Raw genomic sequence first — 26,181 nt, forward strand, 5'->3', positions numbered from 1 at the left:
ATTACCTCTCAAACATACATCTATTCAAAGATATAATCTCTAGATGAGTAACAGCTAACCTTTTCAATTATCAGAGTCAAACTACTTGGAATGCGAGTGTTTGGGTACATTTAGTTACATAAGCTTTGCAACTTTTGCAAGGTAAATTCCAAGACAATACTTTGCAGTTCTTTGCAGGCTGGAATAGCAATCTTGGGTAAAGTTGGTAGGATTTCAGATAGAAAGTATCACGATTTGGACTCCATTTTCACAACATAGACCCATCAATCTGTCAACACAAATCCACCTTCTCAATTGCCTCCTGTGGAATTTGTGATATAAAAAGCACTCCCAGATACCAGAGTCATATTTCTGAATTTCCTCCTAGATATTGGTGTGGGTTTCTTCTTTGCCATCTCTGATGCCATTCAACATTCTCCCATGTACAATAAAAATGATTACAATTTATCTATGAATCTATTTCAGATACCCAGCTTCAAAAGTTAAAAAAAATAAAAGTACAAATTGTGGTTTTCAATATCACATCAGGTCTTTCTTCCTCTGCAGCTCAAAGGTAATAGAGAGAGTCGGAGAGTGATTTATCTGGTTCTTGGTGAATATTCTGGCCCACAAGGTAAGCCAGTTTATGGGCATAGTGGCAAGGAGCAGGAACTCGGATGATACCCTTTAGTAGAGAGAAAAAAAATTTTTTTTTACTTTACATCTTAAACTTACATTCAACTTTGGATATCAATTCAGAGGTTGAACGTTGCTCAGTCTTGAATAACACATTTTACAGTTCTGAAGGGAAATGTAACGATACTCACAGGCAAATTGTAGTACATGTGGCACAGTTTGTAAGTTAAACGCTGTACCGTATCCGGGTCCAAGCAGGTAGTGTCATAGATAACATTATAATGAGTGGGAGTAACGGTACCAGTTTTTGAAGACTGACTCACAATGTAGAAGTCATACCTGGAATCATAGAACACGGGGGCGTCAGCTTATTTTAGAAAAGAAATATGGTATCCCTAGTATCAGCTGAAAATATTTCATTTACTAATTTACAGAAATCTCTCTACAGTTTCCTTTAAATTTAGAGGCCTGACTAACAATGATTTGATAAAACAAATCCATAAAGGACAACTAAGAACTAGGCAGATAATGACTCTCCTGAGGTGGAGACTTGAAATGTAGGTACTGATGCTGAGGGAAGGAAAGAAAATGGGCACTACAATTTGCCTGTGAGTATCGTGACAACAGGTGATTAGATGCAGACATTCAAGGATGAGGCTTCTTGTTTCTCCCTAAGAACTGTTGGAATGCACTCAAACTCTGTAAATGACATCACTGGTAAGGTTCATCTACTTCCATTTGTGGTAAATACTGAATTTTATCTTTATGGGTACAGTTAGTACATTATACTTTTGCTTTTTAAATTAGTCCTTTCCTGCATTTGACTATATGGATCATGTTTCTGCCCTTCCTCAATGTTACTTCATTGATTTCCTTCTATTGCTATAAATATATTTCCTATCATGGTTTCACATGACTCAATTAAGAAAATAAAACACTTAAGTTAACCAGAAGCTCTTTTATCCAGTAACTGAAGAACCTTAAAATGTTTTAACCCTATAGCCCTTTCCTGAGTAAATATGGTATTATAGATCTATCTTCAGTTTTTTAAAACACAAACACATCCATAAGAATGGGACTCTACCTTATTTTAATATACCCTAGCAGTTAGTCATTACTTACAAAGTCAAGTCTTTCAGCGAGAGCTGGGTAGATCAGTTTGTGTGTACCCAGTATATGTTTACCTAAGCATGTTTGTACTTCAGGCACCCTTAATGATAGCTTAGCTGGGTATCAAATTTTAGTTTGATACTTTGGGGTGGTTTGAAGATACAGTATCACTGTGTTCTGGTTTCTACTACTGGTATTGAATAATATTTATTATTTATAAATATATTATTCTGCCTGCCTGCTTTTAAAATTTCTTGTTCCTACTCTTAAATTTCACCTGTGCCTAAGTGCAGACTTATTTTTTTAGATTGTGCTCAAATTTTGATTTTCAAACATGAGGATTCAGAATCTGAGTCTTTGATTATTACGCCCAAACACATTTTTTCCTACAGAAACACTTTGATATACGCCAAGTCTTCTTTTGCCTTATAATTTCCTCAATATTTCTTTCACTTCTGTATCTTCATGACTCTCCACTGCACCATGGAAATTTTAATGTGTTTTTTAGTTAACCATTTTCTGTGTAAAATGCTCTTTGGTACTTCCTCAATTTTTCTTAATTTTTGTAAAGTTTATCATTGTTAAATATCTAAATCTAAATTGAACTTTTAATTCAACATTTCTTTGTTACTTGTTTTATTCCATTTATGTATCTTCCCCTTTAAGCATACTTTAACACGGAATGTTTCCAACCACTTCATTTTCTACAAGTTTGGGATGTCTGAACCTGCTGTTGTTTTCTCTGCCGATTCTCATTCATGGTGGGTTGCTTTCTCGCATGAAGAAAGCAATTCATAAATGACTGATCTGAATTATTGCAGATGTTCATGGGTAATAGCAATGACAATATAGAACTAAACTATTTTTTGACTTGTACAATATTAATATTACTTTGTAATTCATCATTTGTCCAGGTTCTTAGAAGGTAAGTGTCATAAGAGAAGCTGGCGTTTTATGTTGCCCCTTTTAAAAGCAGCAAAACTTTTAAAAAAATATTTAGTTGTAGATGGACACAACATATTTTTATGTGGTGCTGAGGATCAAACCCAGTGCCTCACATGTGCGAGGCAAGTGCTCTACCACTGACCTATAGCCCCAGCAAAACATTTTTCAAACCAGAAAACCACTTCAGGTTATTACATAAGTATTCTTATATATATTTCATATTTGATTTAGGATGACTCCAAGCTGTCACATATATAACTTGCTACTTTCATATCCATACTTGAAGTTGATTTAGAGCCACACTAAAATTAACATTTGTCACAGACTCAAAAACTTGATTAAGAAAGTTAACCATAAGATCAATTACAATTTCTAAAATCCAAATGAAGAGTCCCTGGCCAAGTGTGAAAATATAGAGATCAAACTCATTGTCAAGGATCAGAAAATGCTTCCCAGGTGAAGTTACTAGGATTAAGTGATTTGGCCAAGGTGAACTGAGAACGTTGTAGATGCAGACGTAAAAATAAAACTGTCTTACCATTGCTCCCTGGTTAACACCATGTCAATAACAGTTCCTGGATATGGATTTTCAAATCCACTGGTTTTATCAACAAAAAACCTGGTGTTTATTCGTTTCTTCACCACGATGAACGTTAGCTTGATACTTTAAAAATTAGGATAAGACGTTTACTCCATCTCAGAAGCATTCGGGGTGTTAGAACATCGCACACTTGGGACCTGTTTAAAAGTCTGCAGGCAATGGCCCCCTGCACACAGCCCAGTGTCCGGTCTTGGTCCCATGCACCCAATTGGGCAGTAAAGGAGGAATCTCTTCAGAGCCACCAATATCCTAGGTGAAGGGACCCTTCCTCTCAACCTCGGGGCCACTCCTGCTGTCTGTTGGACAGCAGACCCGACAAACAGATGAGGCCAGAGGAGACAGCTGGGAGGGATCCCCAGCCCAGAGACTTAACTCTGGGATCAAAGGAGTGATACCTGCAAACCACAGTGTGTTCATGGCTGACGAGCGCTCCCTCACAGCACACTCCTCGAAAGGAAATCGGGGAAAAGATGCCACCAGGACACTCCACTCTGCACCCTGACTCAGGGTGAGCCACAGGGTCAAGGGGGTGGGGCTGCTTTCCGCCCACCCAGCCACTGAAGCCCACCGAGGGGATCAAGCCCCTTGTCTCTCATCCCATGTCACTGGTTATCCTCCTCTGTGAGAACAGATTTTTCTCAGTACACGTTGCATCGTCTGAACTGGACAATATGTACTTACCTATGTGTGCCCTGATCTAAGTAGCTCACAAGCTGGGGTACTTCATGGTCAAGCAAGGCCTGAAGCTGACCATCTCCCACTCCATCCCGATAGACCACAATAGATTGTGGTGCATGTGGTACGTTTCTAAACCAGGAACTCAAGGCACCTGAAAGGAACCCGGAGACACGCAAGTAAACTTCAACTTGGGTTATTTGACAATGTCTGGGTTCACCTTTCAACACTGTGGCTTTCAGGACAGTTTCACTCATGGCCTCCAACTTCAGACTAGTCCAGGGTCTCTCTCATGCATTTACTGTAGTTCAGGGGTTCTCGACAACAGTACTGTTAGAAATCGAGAGACGGCTCCTGGTGGGGTGGGGTGTGCAGCATTTCTGGCCTCTACCTGCTGAGCTACATGCCAGCGCACCACCACCCCAGGGTGGCAACAAAGAAAATGTTTTAGTCACGAACGAATGGTCTCTGGGGGCACTCTCTCCACTTGTGGAGAACTACTGATGTAGTTGGTACACAGCCCCAAGGCTGACCTTTCAAACAGTTCTTCAGTCCATCCACAAGCTCCTCTCCCGGTTCCTGGAAGATACAGTGAGAGTACCACCTGTTTGCAGAAAAAAAATAAGTCAGTTGGGATCTTAAAATTTCACCATTTGGATTCTGAATCTATGACAAAAATATATACATGTGTGTGTGTGTGTGTATGTGCATATGTACATACATATACACCAGTAGCCAAAGAATCCAATTAAGGATAAATCCTTTTACACATGTACAGTGATCAAGTATCAGTCTCTTCTGATATCTTAGTTATAAGGGTTTTTTGAATACAAATAAGATGAACTATTATCATTACTACAAATTACTCATGTTGTCAACATGCATGACTACTGTAGTTTTATCTACTGGGGAATGTGACCAAGTGAAAACTCTGTTCCTGGAGGTTCCTGCTTTGGGGGTCAACGTCTTAGGCAAGGGCTCATCCATGATAATCATCCGAGGAAGTGACTTGCTTTGCAAGAATGACATGACAACTGCAACACGTCCAGTAAAATCATAAAATGCCTCCAGCCTCTATCCCCTTACTGTTGACTTCAGAGTGAGCTCACCTGATATTATGTACTATACTTTTTTTTTTGTCTGCCTCTTTATGAGATACCATCAGCATTTGGTTCTGTTTTCACTGCTGCACTGCTAGTATTTGGGCCTAAAAAATGCTTCAGAATGTCCACTCAGTGCATAGTGACACTGTCTTCCCAGTATTGCGACATTATTTTCTGATTTCAAAGAAAAAAGCAGCACAAAATAATGCTACTGTGTCGAAATAGAGAGTGACGGGAAAATGATGTCTTCTGTGGAAATGAAGATGGGTTTTCCCTAAAGAACACTCTGGAATTATCCTCTGGTGGGCCACAGACATCAATCATAGCGGGAATCTGTAAGGGCCACATCCCATAAAATACACAGGGACTAAAAACTCATTTTAAGGTGTGGCGTAGTTTCTCCTCTAAGGATGGTAAAAAGGACTCCAAGTGCCCTGGCTTGTTGGAAGATGGGAGGGAGGAGTGTTTGGTAAGGAAGGTGGATGACTTCTAAGAACTGTGACCTGCAGCTGACAGCCAGCAAGGCACTGGCACCTCTGTGCTACCGCCATAAGGAAATGGCTTCCGCCACACCCAGAAGAGCCTGGAAGAGGACCACAAGCCTCCAGATGAGAATGTGACTCAACCGACATCTGAATTTCTATCTCGAGATTTCAGAGTCTCATTCAAAGAACTGCACAAAAGCAGGTGCTGTCAGCTAGTACTTTTGTGCTGTCAGGCAAAAAACATAAAACCAAACAAAAAAAAAAAAAAAAAAAACATGAACCCAACCATTCATGCAAAATATTTTGGGAGCATAATTTTGCAAGAAAATTGGGACAGCTCATGGCTAGGAACTACTTGTCTGAACTCCAGAGTCAGGTCCACCTCTTCTGTTGGGTGCACAGTTACCAATTAAATGTCTGCCAAAGCTTACTCACTTGGTTAATTCCTCATCTGTGCTTGCCACAAATCCTGCAATTGATTTTCGCCGATTTACAATATCGTGGAAACAATCAATACCGACGAACATCGTCTTTTCCAACTTTCAAAAAAAAAAAAAGTAGTAAATTTAGAACAGAATATGAACAAAACTTAATCATTAAATTAAAAATCAGACTCTTACATTTACTATGCACAAATAAAAGAGAAGGTAATGAAATCCTACATACACCTGTCTCCACCTTCCAGAGGGCTCCTCCCATCTTGCAATTCATCTGCTGGGCAATCTTTGCGGTCACAGTTAGTAATGTCCAGGGTTTGTCTAGGGTATGTGCCACCACACACTGGCTTGGAGTTGGGCATTGAACACATAAGTACTTTTTTATTTCATCATACCTGTATTTCCCATCATCAGGCAATAAGCAAACCACCTTGAAAGCAAGCAGACATGAAACTCTTTAAGACAGAGTAACAATAAGAGAAATGAGAACCATCTCAAGGTGGAACACCGACAAACTAGTGTCTATTAAGCGACGACTAGAGGCTAAGAAAGCAGAGGGTGTAGAATCACACTCCACCCCACAACTGTGAGGGGTGGAAGAAAAAGACTGCAGGACTGGCAATCTGTGCCTCCAGTGCTTACGCCTGCAAAGTCCTTTGTCCCAGTGACTCCATTTCCAGGAATTTAGCGTGAAGTTAACAAGGATGGGTTGGGAGTGTTGACCGAAGGATACCAGGATCAGGACAGTCACCATTTGCAGGATGATCATTATATATAGGGTACTTGCTAAATACTTTACTTGACCCAATTCTTTCTTTCAGGGACCCACTAACAAGTACTATTATCCCCATTTTACCACTGAGTAAACAAGCTTGGGAGTTCCTGGAAACCACCCGACTTACGAGGTGCCCAACTTTGCATATGACCTCTGGCAGGACAACTAAGTAATTAGGAAGAGTGGCTCCCACTCGGTCTGTTCCTGACTTCAATGGGGAATTTTTTTTTTTAAACCATGTGATACCTATAGGAAGTTTGGGGAAGATATCCTTTTATCAGATTAAAATTATCATTCTATATTAAGTGAATTTTTCTTCAAGAGAAAGGGTATAAAATTTCAGGTACATTATATACAATGATCCAGATAAATATTTTTATTATTCATCATATTAGTTAATCATTATTCTTTTTCTAAAAGTGACCTTGTTCAGATTTTAGATTACTGGCATATAGTAATGATGTTTTTTTGTTTGTTTGTTTGTTTGTTTGTTTTTTGGGTGCTGGGGATTGAACCCAGGGCCTTGTGCTTACAAGGCAAGCACTCTACCGACTGAGTTATCTCCCCAGCCCTCATGATGTTCTTTTAACAGTTCTTTAAAATTCCAGTGAAATCTATAATAATGACCTCCACTTGCCTCTAATATTTTCAAAAACTAGTTTTCAATTTGTTGTTTTCCTTTTATTTGCTGTACTGAGGATCAGACCCAGGAGGCTGGACCACTGAGCCTCGACCTCAGCCCTCTATTCTGAGCCAGGGTCTGACTGAATTGCCCAGCCTGGCCTACAGAGTTGTGATACACAGCACTTCCATGGTCTTTCGGTTCTAATCTTGTCCCCATTGTTACTACTCTAACATAGTTGTTACTTGGAAATCACCCAAGATTGCAGTTTTTTTGAGAAGCCTGGCCCTCCTGAGAGGTTAGAGTCGAGCTGGATCAAAGTACAGGAGTGTGGCTGTGTAAGGCTCAGCCAGATTAACCAACCAATCAAGAATCAAGGGCTAAGATAAGAGAATGGGGACTCAGAGAGATGAGCCCAGCCAGCGAGGCTGTGATTTCCCAAGGTATCTGCCAATCCCAGTACTTGTGGCTGGAAGAATTTAAAGAAACTGACAAGCCCCATAGAGGAAGAAGCACAGAAATTGAAGACCAAGACCTATCAAGGAAAGGTTGCTCAAGTTAAATTGTGAACATTCACTACCCAGAACTAACCAGGTTAATGACTCAGTGCTGAAGATGACATTTGGAAGAGGAATTCATATGCGGATGGAAACACTGGTATGACTGTTTTGGAACACTGATTAGTAGTATCAAATGACCTTGAACTTTCTACTCCCAGGTGCATCCCAACAAAATACATCCTTGTGTGCAGAACAGACATGTGCACAAGAGTATCTATAATGGTGGTATGAGTAATAGCAAGACTAGAATAAAAGTCATAAAAAAAATCCATAAAAGTCAAAGGCAGACTGAAGAAAAAATTTCCAGATGAAAGGAGACAAAGTGGAGCCAAGTGTCAAAACAGACATCTCTAGGATGATTCCCCTTTCGCAGAAACATTAATCTGAACAACTATCCACACGTGAAATCACCTTCAGGAATGGAAGTTCAGTGGATTAGACAAAGGGGATCCAAGTGAAGGGAGGGGGAATAGGAATGGAAAAACAGTGGAATGAACCTGACCTAACCTTCCTATGCTTGCATATGAACATGCAACCAGTGCCTCTCACCATCGTAAACATCCACAAGACTGAGATCCTAATTAGAGTAAAATATATTTCAAGTTTCTATAAACATATCAAAATAGATTCTACTATCATATGTAACTAAAATGAATAAAAAACAACTAAAAAAAGTCACTTGGAATCAATCATTTTTACAAACTGACAAATTTTAATGTTTTTCTATCTTAAAACTAAAATTCTAAAATGCAAGCTGTAAGATGTTTTTATTTATGCATGTTACACAGTTGTACATGGTGTATGTTATGTCTACCTTCCTTTTAAGGAATTCAAGTTACCTTACAGATAAATGAGTGGTAACAAATTAGAACTGTTGAGATTAATTAACCCAAATACCTTCTAAGTTTACATGACTTAAATAAATCTTTGATAAATCAGCTAGGAAAACAAAAACAAAAACAAAGCAAACCACCTCCAGAAGAGCTAAGGAAACCAGCCGAGAGGTCACAGCACCTGATTAGAGCATCATAGGATGCACCTGAGAGGTGGAAGGACAACTGCACATCACCCTTGTCACTTGTCCCCAATCCCAGACAGCATAGCAAAGATGCTGTCTGATTGGGAGAAAGAGGGAAGCAAGCACTGGACTTTTCCCTGGGCCAGGCCTGCTGAAAAGCTACTGCAGGGCAACCAAAGAGAACCTGGAGAGCAGGGGAAATATTTGTAAATTATCTAATAAAGGGTTAATAACCTGAATATATAAGGAACTCAAAAAACTAAACAAGAAACCTGATGAGAGAATGGGCAAAAGACCTGAATAGTACGTCCCAAAAGATGTACAAATGGCCCACACGCATGTGGAAAAAATACTCAACATTACTAATCATCAGGAAAATGCAGATCAAAGCTGCATGAGGTATCACCTCACCCCAGTAAGAATGGCCGGGATCAAAGGTATGGAGTAGGCAGCCCTCCCACACTGCTGGTGGGAATGTCAACTAGAACAGCCTATCATGGGAGACAGAGGGGAAGTTCCTGAACACTAAAAGCAGGAATACCCTATGATCCCATGATCCCACTCTGGACATAGACGTAAAAGAAACAATCTGTTCACAAAAGTAGGATCTGTGCTCCTACGTTTACTGCAGCACTGTTCACAATAGCCAAGACAAGACATCAACTCAGCCTACACATCCAAGAGATGAGTGGACAAAGAAAGTGGTATGCACACCCACAAGGGCTGCTACTCAGCTATAAATGGAAGGAAATCTGGTCATTTGTGATAACATGGATGAACCTGGAAGACACTACATGAAGTGAAGTAAGACAGGAACAGAAAGAAAAGCATCATATAAACCCCACTCATGTGTGCAATCTAAAAAAGTTTATATCAGAATTGGAAAGTAGGACAATGTTTACCATGGGTGGGGTGGTGAGTGGGGATGGGCAGCCTGTAGGGGTGTTGGTCAAATGACAATTATAGTGAGATAGGAGGAGTAAGTTCCAGAAATCTAGTGTGCAGCACGGTGACTACAGTTAATGGCACATATTATATTCTTGGAAACAATGTCACGAGAGTGGATGTTAAGTGTTCTCACCATGAACATGACTATTGAGATAATGTTAATTTGCTAGATTTAACCATTCCACAATGGATATACACTTTAAAACATGTTGCAGCCCATAAGTATATATATATATATATATATATATTTCTATATATTGATTTGCCTTTTTTTCTAAAGCTCTGAGACATTTCATTTGAAAATGAATATGGCTAAGAAAAGGTGTTTCCCAGTGTATCCTCCCACGATTCCCTACAACAATTGAAAGAAGAAAGTCTAGGCTTCAGGTAAAAGGAAGAAAAACACACGGGCTTCACCATTGAGAAAGCCTCCCTGACCAAAGACCATCCTGGGGGCAGGAGGAGGGTGCAAGCTGAATTAAGGGATGGAACTCAAGGAAGTGGGAAAGATGGGATCTTTCTGTAGTAATTCAGACACCACGTAATGACAACTTGGTCCAAGACAAGGATGGAAGGAAAGGTCAGAATTCCCTTGAGCAAGGGGAAGAACTTGAGCTAGAAGGAATAGAACATGTACTTAGATTATGACTGGGGATGAAAATGGTTTCTATAACCAGTGACACATTAAATTTGTATGTCATTTCACCTTTTAAAATAATCCCATGTTTAAACCTGAGAACATTAGCACAAAAGGGCGATATTAAGGAATAGCTAAACCCCAACAGTGCGTATTCTGCTACACTACAGAGGCAGACTGGCATTTGTTGGCTAGCATTCCAAATTTTAAAGTACATAAAAATGCAGAGTTTGAACTAAAGACAGAACACACACCGAGGAGGCACTTACCATCTGTGTGTATCGTGTGACACACCTCTGTAACATGGTTATGTAGGAGCTAGGGTTATCATTTACTTCATACCTAGAAAATAAGCATATCGTCTATTCTCAAGAGGCAATAAACAGCGAAACAAAACAAAACAAAAAAAAAAACATGTCATGCAATGAATAAAATGTAAAATGAGCCATGGTAGAAAAGCATTAGTTATTTTTAAAACTAATTTTGTAGGTCAGGTTCCCCTTGTAATGAGCTTGGACTCACCATTTGACTATAGGAAGTAAAAAACTAAATAGACTGACTGAAAAAAAAAAAAAAGTTAATAATCCTTCTAGAATCCCTAAGAGGTGAGGACACAGGGCAAATGGCTGCCTCCAAGGAGAAAAAGATAGGCGAGCACAGGAGTCAGGGCTTACCTGAGCAACCTCAGAGCAAACAAGCCCAGGACAAAGAAAGGAGACACCTGAGCTGTAATTGGCAATTTATTGATATTGCTGGAGGCTCAGTGTGGACAACTGTGGGAAATTAAAAACTCCAGTTTGTACCCAGGCACAGGGAGGACCTGGTAATTTTGGAAGATTGAGTTCTAGGAGATTGACCAGGATCTCAGAAATACCAGAGAAAAATTCCCCCGTGCCTCCAGAAGGGGAGGGGAAGAATTGTCCTGAAACATTCTAGAGCACTCCTCTTCCCAGCAAAGCCTGCCTGCAGGAGAAATCAGTTACCAGAGCCTGACCTTGTAGGAAATTATCAGCTAACTGGCATGAGGTGAGGGAAATAGCAACTATAGTACACTCTAGCCATCTGGTTCCACCTAACCCAAGACAACTTATAAACCTTTGAAGTTCACAGTCCACAGGCATAAATAACCCCACCAGAGAATGCGACCTAATGACGGGAATGTAGCTTCTCTTCACCTTACTACCACATGACCATTTACAGTACACGCTGGAACACCCAACACATCATATGGAGCCATCAAGGAAAAATTACGAGACACACCAAAAGGCAAAAACACAATCAAAAGAGACAGAGCAAACATCAAAACAATGGAGGGTGGCAGAACTCTCAGATTGGAAATTTATCTTGGCTTTCATTTATAATGAAAAGGATTGATTAAAAAAAACTTTGAATTTTTAAAAATCAAAGGTATCCCTGCTCATCAACTCCTTAACATCTTACTCAAGATTCCTTACCAATGTAATTACACAAGAAAGTCAAAGCAATGAACCTGTCTTTGCAATCGACATGTCTGATGAGAATCTGAATCAACAAAATCCTGGAATGAATAAGAGATTACGGTAAGGTTTCAGGATACAAGGGTTAACATATAAGAACTAAATGCCTTTTTAAAAAAATACCAGCAACTAGCAAAAGTAGAATTTGAAATTAAAAACAAAATATTAGGACCCTAAAATGAAATACTTAGGTCTTGTACACATATTGTCAGATTTTACCTATCTGAGGGAAACAGATTCCAAGGAATCAAAAAATCAAATGGAGCACTATTTCATGCTCATGGTTAGAAAGACACAATATTGTCAAGATGTCAGTTCTTTCCCACTTATCAAGTCAATGCAAAGCAAAGCAAAAATCAGTGAAATATTTTGTGAATAGCAGCAAAATAATTTTTCAAAGTTAGAAGGAGAAGCAAAGGATCCACTATAACCAACACAATATATTTTTTCTCTTTCCACATTTTTAATTGGTGCATTACAGCTAGCAAATACAATATTGAAGAACAAAGGTGGAGGAATGAACTAACCAAGATCAAGACTTATTAGAGAACTAGTAATCAAGACAGTTGTTTTGGGGAAAGCATAGACAAATTGGTCAATGGAGAAGAATATATAACCAGAAATAGACTTCAGTCAGTAATCAGAAGAACAAAGGCAATACAATAAAGATAATCTTTTCAACAAATGATCCTGGAACAACCAGACATCTGCATGCCAGAAAGAAAGTAAATCTTGACATAAAACCCCTCGCAAAGATAATGCAAAGATGGATTGCAGACCTAAATGTACGACACAAAAGTTAAGAACTCCTAGAGCTTTATAGGAGAAAATTTCCATGCCTTTGGTTATGACGATGACTTGATATCATTAAGGGCAAAAATCCATGAAAAAAAGAAATAGATTAGGACTTCATTAAAATTAAAAAACTTCGGCTCCTTGAAGGAAACTGCCAAGAGATGAGAAGACAAGACACAGACTAAGACAAAATAATTGCAAAAGACATCTAACAAAGGGCTGTTATCCCAAATAGACCAAGAACTCTTACAATTCAACAATGAGAACACAAGTCAATTTTAAAAATGAGCCAAACACCTCACCAAGGAAGTTAAATATGGAAAGATATAACATGCATGTGAAAAGATGCTTTGTATCATATGCTATTGGGGATATACAAATTAGAATACATCATCATATATCTATTAGAATGACCTGAACCCAGAACACCAGATGCTGGTGAGGATGCAGAGCAGCAAGAACTCTGGTTACTGCCAGTGGGAACGCAAAAGGTGCAGCCACTTTGGAAAACAGGTTGGTGGTTTGTTAAAAACTATCATTTTTATGATATGATCCAGCAATCGTGTTCCTTGGTATCTACCCAAAGATGTTAAACACTTGTGCCCGTCTACACAAAAACTGGCACATGGATATCTAGAGCAGCTTTATGCATAATTGTCAAAACTTGGGAGCAACCAAGATGTACTTTGGTAGGGGAATGGATATAAAAACTGCGGTACATCTAGACAATATGACAGCATTCAGCACTAAAAAGACATGAGCTATGGAGCCAGAAAGAGAGCTTTAAAGGTATATTACTAACTCAAAAAAGCCAATCTGAAAAGTCTACATAATATATGCTTCAACTATATGACATTCTGGAAAAGGAAAACTTATGGAGATAGTAAAAATTAGTTGACACTACTCTGCTTGATATTATAATGGTGGATATGTCACAGACATTTGTCCAAATCCATAGAATGTACAACATCAAGAATGAGCCCCAATGTAAACTACAGATTTTGAGTGACTACAATGTATTAATGTAAGTTCATCAATTATAATAAATGTGCTTTTTGTGGTGGGAGGTATTGGTAATGGGGGAAGCAGGGAGTACATAGGAAGTCTCTGAACCTTCTCCATTCTTCTGTGAACCCAAAATTGCTTTAAAAGATTAAATCTCTTAAAAATAAGTTCAATTTTTGGAAATGTGATTGGGATGATTGGGACCTCATTGTTGGGTTTTTTTTTGTTTTTTTTTTTTTTTTTGTACTGGGGATTGAACCCAGCAGCACTCAACCCCTGAGCCACATATCCAGCCCTTTTTATATTTTATTTAGAGACAGGGTCTTGCTAAGTTGCTCAGAGTCTTGCTAAATTCTGAGGCTGGCTTTGAACTTGTGATCCTCTTGCCTCAGCTTCCTGAGCCACATTCTTGTGCCACTGCACCCAGCAGGACCTAGCTCTTAATATTCCCCATCCAGAACTGGAGAATATCATGCTAAGTGAAATAAACCAATCCCCCCCCCCAAAACAAAGGCTGCATGTTCTCTGATTTGTGGATGCTAACCCCAAAAAAGGGAGGTTGGGGAAGGGAATAATAGAAATCCATTGGATTAGACAGAGGGAAACATAGGGAAGGGAGGGAGGAGGGGAATAGGAAAGACAGAAAAGTTAATCAGTCATAACTTTGCTAGCCTTGTATTTGTATACACGACCAGGGTAACTCCACATCATGTACAATCCCAAGAGTGGGATCCTAAATGGAATAAATTATGCTCTAAGTACGTATAGTCTGCCAAAATACATCCTATGGTCATGTATAACTAAACAAATGGAAGTATTCCCCATCCATTCACACTGTTACTAATTCCCATGCCTTCCTCGATGAGTATCCTAACAGTCACAAACCATGTCACAAAAGTCTGTTCTAGTGTTTGCCGACTGGAAGAAATTAACATTTATTTACAAGGTTTCAGAGTTTTGATAAAGAAAATGATTCCTACAAGTCGATACTTCAGGGACTCTCTTTCAGATCATTAACAACTGATTTTTAGATTGGAAATAATTTCCACTCTACTTACATCTTTGCTCTTCTCAGAGTCATGCCCATGGCAGGGGTGACTTTCCTTAGATTCTGAAGTAAGGAATGTGCTACTTCAATATAGCTCCTAGTATAAAGTATCACCCAATCATTTATTGACATCGCTCTAAGTAAAGATGTATTTTTTGATCCTTTTAACCAATCTGCTAGTGGATCAGCCTCGAACTGGAAAAGAATTACAAGACACAAATTACTCCCCCCACCACCAAGATCGACATTATCCAAGAACATTTCCATCGTATATCTGTGCTACTTCCTATTGAAATCTCGGAATTCTAATTTTAATAATGACTAGATTATATATAAGATATATGTTAGTGAAACTTGGATTCTATCTTGGGTGCTGTGAAGTTTCAGTTGAGAGTTCATTAGACCGAGATGATTCCAGGGTTTCAGCTTCCTCCACAGGTACATGGAGACCTAATGGAAAAAGTCAAATAAAACTGGAAACCTTACCAATCAACCTCTGCGTAGGGTCTTTCTACTCCAGTCTAATAGACTGTTTTCATTTATACTTGCACATCAGCCTATGGAAGCTCACGGCCCACACTGCAGCCATGAAACTCTGAACCTCTTCTAGTTCTCCCAAGTGCTGCCCATTAATCCCTCTTTGCTCAACTACTGTTCAAACTTCAGTCTTTTATTTTAACCCCGGATGCTTGGCATTATTTTGATTCTAGGTAACTGGTCCCTAAGAATAGACTTGGAAGATCAGTCTTCCAACTGTAATGAGCAAATTTTCACAACATGAGATACAAAGATGACAGAGCCAAGTGCTTTACATAATTCTTAATTAGTGTTTGCCTGTTGTCTCAGAAAGGACAGGTATACTAAAAAGAGCAACACTCATCATTATAAACATGACTAAATTGGTTCCTGTGTGCATTACTCTTTGACTCCACCATGACTTGAAAATCTTGAAAATCTGTCTTACCGATTCATCACGTTGGAAGATTCTTACTTCTTTCAAAGTTCTTCCCGAGACAGACAAGAAGTCTGCGTTAAGCCTGAAATGCCAGCGTTTAAGTTCTCTCTGTGCATTCTTGTTTCTGAAAATTAAAATATTCCCATTGTGATCAAACCAAGGAAAATAAGCAATGACAATTAGATATTTGCAAATCAGGACAATTTTCCTGGAACCATTACTGCTTTCCCCAGTGTTGAAATACTGAAATTCAGCAGTGGAGATGTTTCTGTTCATTTTGGGAGTCGCTAGCTGAGGAAGGATGCTCAGTGTTCACTGCTGGGAGTTTATAGTATGTAACTAATTGAGGAAGGATGTTCTCCCTCATCATAGGGAGTTCAGCTAACAGCTCAGCAAGAGGGTCGAGGGAGAGTTACCTTCCCTTCCCCAGCCCTATCATTGTATAATATGCAGTTAATCCATTATAGGAAAAAACATGATCTTTATTGTTAAGATTTTAAAAACTGGAAATCATCATGACTTGGATATCCGTTATCCAGTTTTCCCTCTGCAGGATGCCCACCTGTCTGGGAACACCCATCAATCACTAACATAAGCCTCCTTAGATCTGTTTCCTAAGAGGAAGGACTTTGGACACAGAATTCCCCCTTTGTTCTCACTGAGCCACTTTAAAAATATATATATGTGTGTGTGTGTGTGTGTGTGTGTGTGTGTATACATACATACAATATATATATATATATATATATATATATATATATATATATATATATATGTTATAGAGGGAAACAATACCTTTGTTTTATTTTTATATGTTGCTGAGGCTTGAACTCAGTACCCCACACATGCTAGGCAGGTACTCTACCACTGAGCCACAACCCCAGCCTGAATTGAGCCACTTTTTGAATAAAGTCACTGTCCTTGCCTCAACTCATTAGCTGTCAACGTGATTGGCCACTCATGGGGCAAGCAACTGGATCTTAACTCTGCAAACAATATTGCAGATAGAACTCTGAAATAATTTTGCCCCTGACTCACATTTGTACAGGCAATTTAGAGCCTCTCTTTCAGTATTCCTGTATCTTAGTCCTCTAACATCGCTGAGTCAGAAAAACTGAAATTGCTCCCTCTTTCCCCCCAAAGAATACCATTTTCTCTACAATTGTCATTTTTAAATAGAAGAATCTGAGATGCCAAGAGATATACACAGAGCTCAACCTCAGTGCACACAACACACAGGCACAAGCACAGCCTGAACACTAGCACTTACATGCGTATAGACTTGATGAAATTCTTCAATACTGTCGTCCTTTTCATGGGATTTGGTCTCATACTATCAGACAAGTTTCTCATCATTGAAAAGTTTTTACGCATTGCATCTGATAAACCTTTATAAAAAAAAAAAGTTAAAGATACAGCTACACAAGCAAGAATAAATTTATATTAGAGAAGACTGTGGTATTGGGGTGCAGAGAACTCCAACTGACCCAAATTAGGGGTTGCAACTCTGAGTCAGACTTCTGCAAAAAGACTATTTCTACATCATAATTAAATCAGTGACTTTTGCTTTTTGATATTAAAAATTCAGAGACTGAACCCAGGGGCTCAATTGGGCAAGTGCTCTGCCACTGTGCTACATCCCCACCCTTTTTATTTTTAGCAGGGTTTCATTAAGTTGTCTTGACTGACCTCAGGTTTACCATCCTCAAGCCAGATCTGACTTTTAAAGACAGGGTTGTCTTCTGCAAAGACCATATCAGTCAGCATTACCTGTCAGGTAGCACAGCTCAGGAACCAGCCGAATAGGCGAGCGTGGCATAAGCCTCTGGCCCTTTTTCCATCTGCCTTGGCTGACCAAGAGTGGCTGAGATAAGTCAGTGACGTGTTTATTGTATTTCTGCTCAAGAGAAGCAGGGGAGACTGGCATGATTATCAGAAAAACCATAGTAACATGACATGAAGATGTACAAAAGTACGTATTTTGGGTCATGTGGATGTCTTGAGGCTTGCTGGTGATAGTTTTTTCCATTAGGTGTAAGTACTCTTTAGATTCTCTTAATGTTGATGTCCCTGTGGTTCCTATAAGCATACACGACCAAAGAGTAGGACTCCCACAAAGCATTACATTGAATCACTGTTCTCTTTTCTACCCTTGTATACAGAGATGGCTGAGAGACCCTTAAGAAAATACAGTCTGCACTGATCTAGCCTCGAAAAGTCCTAAAGTGCACTGAGAACTTTTAGGAAGACTCACCCCGGGCTGGGGATATAGCTCAGTTGGTAGAGTGCTTGTCTTGCAAAGCACACGGCCCTGGGTTCAATCCCCAGCACCGCAAAGACTCATCCTCATGGAGAAGGGCAAACATTGACCTTTTTAAAATCTCAATTACAGATCTACACCCAACATTTGTTCTCAGTCATTTCCCCTAAGCCTATAGTTCCTGTTTCCTGTAGGAAAAGACATTTTCAGAACCTGACATCACAACAACTTCCTACACCAATGTTGCAACTCTCCAGTGGCAAAGTTCCTTTCCTCCCAATTAAAAGAGTAATTCTGCTAGAGCCTTCCACATCACTTATCAACAAGGTCCTTACCCATGATAGTCTGTCATGCGGATTCTGGCATCAGTTGTTTCTCAAGCACCTGGGAATTTCAAGAGAGTTCTCACACCCCAAAAAAGACAACTGCAAATCCAGCATTTGTGACTATTCTTAAGATAGGCTCCTAGTTTCAATTCTTAAGATACTGATGCAGGGGATGCAGATTTCTTTTCCTTAAAGTGGCCTGTAGATATTTTAGAAGCAGGTGGGATTCACCAGTGTCCCGGTCCTAAACTTTCTCATGGTGTGCTTACTGATTTTGCAGTTTGAAACTCCATCAGTGCCTCTCGGATCTCCAGTCCACCTCTGCCAGCTTCTTCCAGGTGCCCGCATCACAGAGGGTAATGCCATTGTCCACCCATTTCCCTCCTTTTTCTGGCACCCAAGATCCACAACAAGACCTGCCTGTTTCTACCCATCTCTCCAAGTCATTTACCAAGTCCCTTTAATAACCTCCTCTCTGGGTTCCTTGCCTCCATTTTTACCTAGACACTGCCCGTGCTCTGTCCATCTACACAAAATGGTATTTAAAAATAGACCACTTGGGCTGGGGATGTGGCTCTGTGGTAAGAGTGCTTGCTTAGTATGCTCAAGGCCCTGGGTTCAATCACCAGCACCATTAACAAAACAAAAGAAAACCGACAAAACCCAGATCACTTGATCGGGCTACATAATACCACTTGATGACAGTAAAGTCCAGTTTGCCCCAGAGCACAAAATTCTATAAAGGGACCCCCTACCTCCCCCTCTAATAATGGTGCAGCTCCTGCCCGGTTCACATAGCTCCTCCCTGTACCCACCTTACTTCTCTAGAAAACACACCAGCTCTGTCTGAGACAGGGACACGCCAGGCCCATCCCAACAAAGGTGACTTCCTCGTTCCCTTCTCCCTCATCTGCACACAGCTCACTCCTGACATGCACATTTCAGCTTCTCAGGGGCTTCCTAGGACCACTCAGTCTAAACAGCCATGAGAGAGCCCCCGCAACATGAGATACTATCAGAATAGTTTCTTCCCGTCTGCCTGCTGCGAGAACCCAAGTTCCTCAAGATGAGCAGACTCAGCTGCCCTAGCAATAGCGGCACTAACTGCCTTTTGGCAGGAAGACAAACACTGAGGGTAGCACACACACCAGGGTAACCTTGTCACTGGGCCACTCCCTTGGACACCCATCAGGGTGCAGTGCATTTGCAATGGCTCCACATAGCTATATTTTGGGTTCTTACATAAAAAATAAGCTCTTTCCTTTATCACCCATTTGCAACTTGTTTCTAGTTGCTACAAGTACCTGGCATTCTTTAAATGATCATTCTTTCCTCTGCCAAAACTAGAAAGTCAATCGCATCAACTGGAGCTTCTTAGTTTGCTAAGTTTACTTATTATTTCTTTATGAATACTCAAATTTGAGATTGAGGAATCCATGACTTATAAGCCTCAGCATGTACCTGATATCACATCAGATGCAACTGGTCATTTTTGGTCCTTTTGGACCAAGTTCTACACAGCTAAGACATCTAGACAAGTAAATTTTTCTATCTGATGACTGATTTTATTGTTATCTAGTATTCCATCTACACGTTTAAAACCACTGTAGCCACTTCTGAGACTGACAGAGAGCCAGTCTAATGATGCCACACAGTCCCATGCAGAGGCCCTTGAACACATGGATAACAGAGGAGGCAACCCTATCCCCAAAGGAGACTATGTTAATATTGCATATTGAAGGTTCCTAAGTAAGACTTAAGTTGATTCAACTAAGCTTGAAAAAATTTTAAGATTCAAATGTATTTTTAAAATAAAATTTCCTACCTGCCAGTAGTAGTCCACATAGGTGATTTGGCTGCCGTCTGTTTTTGTAAATGTATCTCTGGGAGTCTCATCCCAGCTGACAGCGTCCACCCTGTAGGTTTTATTGTTGTATCTGTGGTGTAATCACAACACAGGAGGTTATTCCTGAACTAGTGACTGCATGCAGAAGTATCTGGAATCCTTCAAGTTACTGTAGGATTTATCAATTCTAACAAGATGTGATTCACGAACTATACAACTCACCCATTTACGCGGACAAGCCAATGGCTTTCAGTGTATCTGCAGAGTTGTACAATCAACAATCTTAGGACATTTCTACCTCCCCAGAAAGGACACATAACCATAAGCAACCACTCATTTCCACCCCAGGGTCATCTGGTACGCTAGCTCTAGTCTGACATTTCCTCAAATGTTATTTCCCAAAGAAACTATATTATTTTATATTCCTACCACGATGTAGAAAGGTTGGTTCTACGTTTCCCAAATCCTTACCAAGTTCTTAATATCTGCTTTCACTTTAGCCGTCCTCATGGATGTGAAGTGGAACCTTATTTTGAATCTCACCTGCTGATGTTGAGCATTTTTTCATGTGCTCATTGGCCATTAGAATATCCTTTGGAGAAAGAGCTCTGGAGAAAGGTTTACTCAGATGCTTTGTCCATTTTTTAAAAATTGGTTGTCTTAACTATTGGGTTGCATTCTTTGTATATTCTAGAACCACGTTTCTTATAAGATGTGTGATTGCAAGTATTTTCTCTTTGTCAGCTCTCCTTTCACTTTTTTGCCAATATACTTAGAACAAAAGTTGTTAACTCGAAGTTCAATTGACCTATATTATTCTTTATCTTTATGCTATGGAGGTCCTATCCAAGAAGGTTTTGCTTAAAAGTCAAATTTTACTCTTAAACATTGTAATAAAATTATACTTTTAGCTCTTACAAAGTTCACCCAAATTTAATTCAAGAACTCAAAATAGACCTATGTGTACTGTGTGTGGGGACAGGTGGATATCCAATCACCTGAGCATATTACTGAGAAGACTTTTCCCCCTCGTTGAACTATCTTGACATCCCTGTCAAACTAAGTGACTGCAAGGGCGAGGACCAACTTCTGGACTTGGATCTATTACAGTGTCTGCAGGTCTATCTTTATGCCAGTATCACCCTGTCTCGATTACCGTCACTTTGTAATAAGGTCTGCAGTTGGGAAACGTGAGTTCTCCAACTTTGTTCTTTTCAGACTGCTTTGGTGAAGTAACTGGTTATTAAAATCCACTCTTATCAACTGAATACTTCTGGTGTAGAAGGGAAATGAAGGATAAAACCTTCCTTCAAATAAAAAGTAGCCAATGGATTATATTTAAGTGCTAATTTTTAAAATAGCCTGACATTCACCCAAAAAATAAAAAGAGGAAAAGGAATGCAGAAAAAACATGCTGCTCTGAACCAGCAGACCATATGAATGGGCATCAGGGACCGCAGGACAACTGAGCCCAGAGATCCTCCCCTGGATCAGATGAGCAGAACAGCCAATGACTCTTATGATTCTCATGCTATTTCTCATCCTAAATGTCAACGCTCAGTGATTCAAGAAATATAGGAACAACTTTTCTTTGGAGGTGCTGGGCGGGGGGAGTGATCAAATTGATGATTGCATCGGTTCTTAAAAAAGTAGACTTACCTTGTAAAAACAATTAGCCCAACTAATTCTTTCTCCACTTTCTCTTTGAAATTTCTTACATTGCTTTCAAATATCTTCATTATTAAATCATAAGCAGTTTCCATTCGGAGTAGTTTATGGCTCAGATCTGCACACAAAGTAAGACTGTTTTCATACGGAAGAATGGAGGTAACGTAACCAGGCAAGACTTCCAACCTGCAGGCAGAAGAAACCACATCAGAGTATGAAGATCAAGGTCTGCACAGGGGGCAGAGCATTTCAGGGCCTGAGCTCTGGGTCTAAAATAGATGCAAGTCAACTGGTTTCAATTCCTTAATTTTAGCAGTAATTGATCTTTCCAAGGACCTTCAAATAAAGATTATTTATAAGTAGTATGTCTCTTTGGTAACTTATTACCACACACAGGCTTAATGCATCATCTCTAACTTTTAAAATATATGTATATACACCCTGTCAAGTAATATAGATACATGTAATAGATATAATTACTATTACATTTTTTTCAGAGAAATTTATAACTCAATTTTTGACTTAGGTTTCCTACATTGTTTATACAATAATTAAACACTTTTAGGTTTATGTTTTTCATGCTAGGGTGTTTTCTTAAACAAAAAAACCCAAAAGTTTAATTGCTTTGCTAGCAAAGGAGAAACAAAGGACTCCTATCCCAGAGGCTGCCCATCAGGGGAGACAGAGGGGTTTTTAAAGAGGTGATTCCAGGTGTGCCTGGTCCCACTTCATTTGTTAATTTGGGAGATAATCATTTCTTAGATCTGCTGGTGCTATTGCCAGCACTCCGTGGTGGGGGTGTGCTCAAGGACAGATAACTGGATGGGGAAGAAGAGTAATGCTGTTCCCACACCCCAGGCTAGGGAGGGGGAGAGGAAGAAGAGAAAAAAAATGTTCATGTTATAATAAGCCTCAGTGGCAGAGCATCATGCTGGAGTCTTTAAGGTTAATCTTTTCCCTTTAATTTATGCTAAACTGAACTTTAGTTGTTCGTGGTGGGTAGGTGGTACTGTTTAAAAGGGCATCACTTTTAAATCATAGCAGTTCAAATAGAACAACTTTCTAAAACAAAAATATATATAAGTCTGTAGAACATATTTTTCACTTTATACAAACTTAAAGCTGGCGAACTCATTGTTACTCCTGTCATCGTAATAGTTGCGGCCGATTTGTTTCAAATTCATCTGCCTCAGAGTTCTAGAAATTGAAAAAATAGAATATGTTGAAAACAGTGAATAGTACTAAGCATTTAGTCTCACCTAAGATACATTAGAAAACAGCCTGTCAATGGTTTTGGTTCTATTATCAATTAATAGTACAAAATAAATTACATGGCTATGTGTATATATGTGCATGTTGTATATATGGGCATATATATACCAAATTATATATATACACCAAATTTTATTTATTTACTTATTTATTGGTACCAGGGATTGAACACAGGATGCTTAACCACTGAACCACATCCCAAGCCCTTTCTACTTTCTAATATTTTATTTAGGGACAGGGCCTTGCTAAATTGCTGAGAGACTGACTTTGAACTCACAATTCTCCTGCCTCAGCCTCCAGAGCTGCTGGGATTACTGGTGTGGGTGACTGCACCCAGTGAAGATATAAAGGCTCATTTAAACCTCAATTTTTCTGGTTCTTTTTCATAAGATAAATTATAGAAATCTCAGCAGAATGTCCTTCATTCCCACAACAGAGCTTAAACATCTCTTACAAACTATGTGTCTCAAATCTTGCACCTCTGCTCATCATAGTGAAGGCAGAGCAGAGAGCAAGCAGTTGCTCCAGAGAGAAACACATATTGTGTCCATTGCTCTTGCAGACTGTACCAAATGTGGGAAGTGGGGGTGGGCAGGGAGAATGAGTGTTGGGGATGAGCCCAGGAGTTTGCCTGCTGTGAGGCCCCAGTGTCACTTCCTCCCCAGCACTTGTCCCTGTCTCAACGCATGGAGTGCAGGGGCACACAGCTGTTCACCAGCATGATACCTAAGCAAACCACAAATGCAGCTCAAGGGAACTCATTCTTGCTAACGCACCTTCTAAAGAGAATATTGTAATAGCGCACACAGTCCGGGTGGGTGGGCTGCAGTTCCTTGGAAAAGTTAAGTGTAATCTTCACAATGCTACGGTTTAGGGTCCGGCTGACCAGTTCCACCTGCTAAGATGTAGAAACAAAAACGATCCAGGTGTTCTTTCAAGAAGCTAAGGTTCGCTGAAACAAGCCAACATGTCACTTGGTCATCCAACACACATGGTGGTGTACCATTCTCACAGAGGGGCATGCGTGTAGAAACCATGATTCACAAAAGCCAAGCATCGGAATTTTTAAAAGAATTTTTAACTTAAGCTCCTATAAATTTGATTAACTAATATCAAAATTTATTGAAGATAAAGTTCAAAGAAGATAATAAAAATATAGAGGAAAATATGTCCCTATTTAAACATTTTTTTGGCTAAAGTTTGAGGAAATGATAATTTTAATTTTTTATCAGCATTTTTCAGCCACATTGGGCTTCAATTCCATTTATATTACACTTGAGCCCTAAAATCTGAAGCATTGCTTATCATCCATGATGATCAAATGTGACATGTAGGTTAGTTACAAGTCCTATGGGCAAGAGATTCTCAGAACTTCTCCACACACTCTTGTACAGAAAGTTTTGTTATAGCAAAGTATAAATGCAAGAGAAAGAAAAGCAAAGAAAACATCAGATATTACTTAACCCGACTGTGTAGCCTTCTAGATAACAATAAAGAGTTTCCGTCAAATATATGGCAGTTGCCAAGAACTGGTTCATGTTGAAAAAGTAGCTGTGAACGCAGATTTGTATCATCTATGTCTGGTTTGTAGTCAACGTTGTACTTATATGCAATCCACTGGGGACATGTCACTTGGAAATGGTTCGTTTTTAGATCTACCACTGTACCTTCTGAACCTGAAAAAAAAAAAATGAGACAAAGTAACTGATTAGACCTCAAATAATCTGGACACTATGATATTGATAAACAAAGTTAGGTCTAACAGGGAGATAAATGGTAAATAACCATTTGTGCGTGCAAGATCTCCAGAATGCCTGTCCATTTGGTGAGAATTGATGTAAGTATAAATTTAGAGAATTATGATAAGATTAGAATATTTAATAAGACTAAGTCAAAACCCAAACCAAATCTCTATAGCTTCCAAAAGAAAAATAGGCCACGATGGGTAACAATGTTTAATTTTTCTTTAAGCTCAGTACAACCAAAGAACTGGGTCATTCTGTTTTAGGGGCTGTAAAAGGAAAAGAAAATAGTCCACCCAAACTACAATGAATTGTCATTTCTGCAAAAGCCAATGTCATTACAAAGGCCAGTGACAGCCAGAATGAATATCTCTACTTAGAGTGACCTTGTGAAGCAGTACAGAATTTCTTTTTTTTTTCAGAATCTCTTAAACACACGTTATTGGTAATCAACAGATTAAAATGAACAGCTCCATAAAGCATAATGGTGATAGGCCAGCATACCTGACTTTTTGGTTTTTCTTTTAATGCAAAAAAAAAAAAAAAAAAAAATCAGCATTTATGTACACATAATCACTGCAACAACAGCAACTTACTCTTGAACATTGGATACTAAAACTTGTTCTGATCATCACTAATTTATCTCATACTCACAGGGTACTTATTTCAAACTGGGACATTGGAATCACTGGTCATCTAAGAGAAATATTAATATCTACCATATTTAACATTAAAACTAATAGTTTCTTCTTTTAGTGAAAAAATTAGGAACTTTTTTAAAAAATGTAATGTCAATATTTTTATAAATGATTTAAATTACCATCTGTAGACAATGTGCTTTGAAACTTTGGGTAAACCATCTCTTTGGTGGTCAGTTTTATTCCTTAGTTTACATTCAAAGTTGAAGTATTTAATAGAGACTGGCTAAACTAAATAGTATCACCACACTCTATTGGATCTGACCTTCTCAAATATTTCTGATCCTCAATTTTAAAAAATTATAAAAAGGAAGCGATTGCACAATTCTTTGACCTAATTGTACAGATGTTGATATTTTTAAACAGAATTCTACATCTTTCAAGTAAATTCAGCTGTTGACCATGACAAGAGGAAAAGCTTCAAAGCCAACATGGCCTGGGGAGATAGCTCACTCGGTAGAGTGCTTGCCTTGCAAGCATAAGGCCCTGGGTTCGATCCCCAGCACCCCCCCAAAAAAAAAAAAAACATTTTCAAAGCC

General features: G+C 39.2%; 1 protein-coding gene across 1 annotated transcript in view; it reads right to left on the minus strand.

The window, feature by feature from the left end:
• Positions 1-547: 547 nt before the first annotated feature.
• Piwil3 (piwi like RNA-mediated gene silencing 3) overlaps positions 548-26,181 on the minus strand; it is a 31,856-nt gene continuing 6,222 nt past the window's right edge. The window contains exons 5-20 of the mRNA XM_047562189.1: positions 24,667-24,878; positions 23,979-24,100; positions 21,922-22,116; positions 20,242-20,353; positions 17,601-17,727; positions 17,101-17,218; positions 15,840-15,954; positions 14,886-15,070; positions 10,801-10,873; positions 6,201-6,401; positions 5,970-6,073; positions 4,480-4,550; positions 3,953-4,100; positions 3,209-3,334; positions 807-954; positions 548-664 (exon numbers count right to left, since the gene is read on the minus strand). Of these exons, the coding sequence (XP_047418145.1) occupies positions 548-664; positions 807-954; positions 3,209-3,334; positions 3,953-4,100; positions 4,480-4,550; positions 5,970-6,073; positions 6,201-6,401; positions 10,801-10,873; positions 14,886-15,070; positions 15,840-15,954; positions 17,101-17,218; positions 17,601-17,727; positions 20,242-20,353; positions 21,922-22,116; positions 23,979-24,100; positions 24,667-24,878 (2,174 nt within the window). The remainder of the gene's footprint in view (positions 665-806; positions 955-3,208; positions 3,335-3,952; positions 4,101-4,479; positions 4,551-5,969; positions 6,074-6,200; positions 6,402-10,800; positions 10,874-14,885; positions 15,071-15,839; positions 15,955-17,100; positions 17,219-17,600; positions 17,728-20,241; positions 20,354-21,921; positions 22,117-23,978; positions 24,101-24,666; positions 24,879-26,181) is intronic.

The sequence above is a fragment of the Sciurus carolinensis genome, chromosome 8 (genome assembly GCF_902686445.1).
Source record: "Sciurus carolinensis chromosome 8, mSciCar1.2, whole genome shotgun sequence".
NCBI lineage: Eukaryota > Metazoa > Chordata > Mammalia > Rodentia > Sciuridae > Sciurus > Sciurus carolinensis.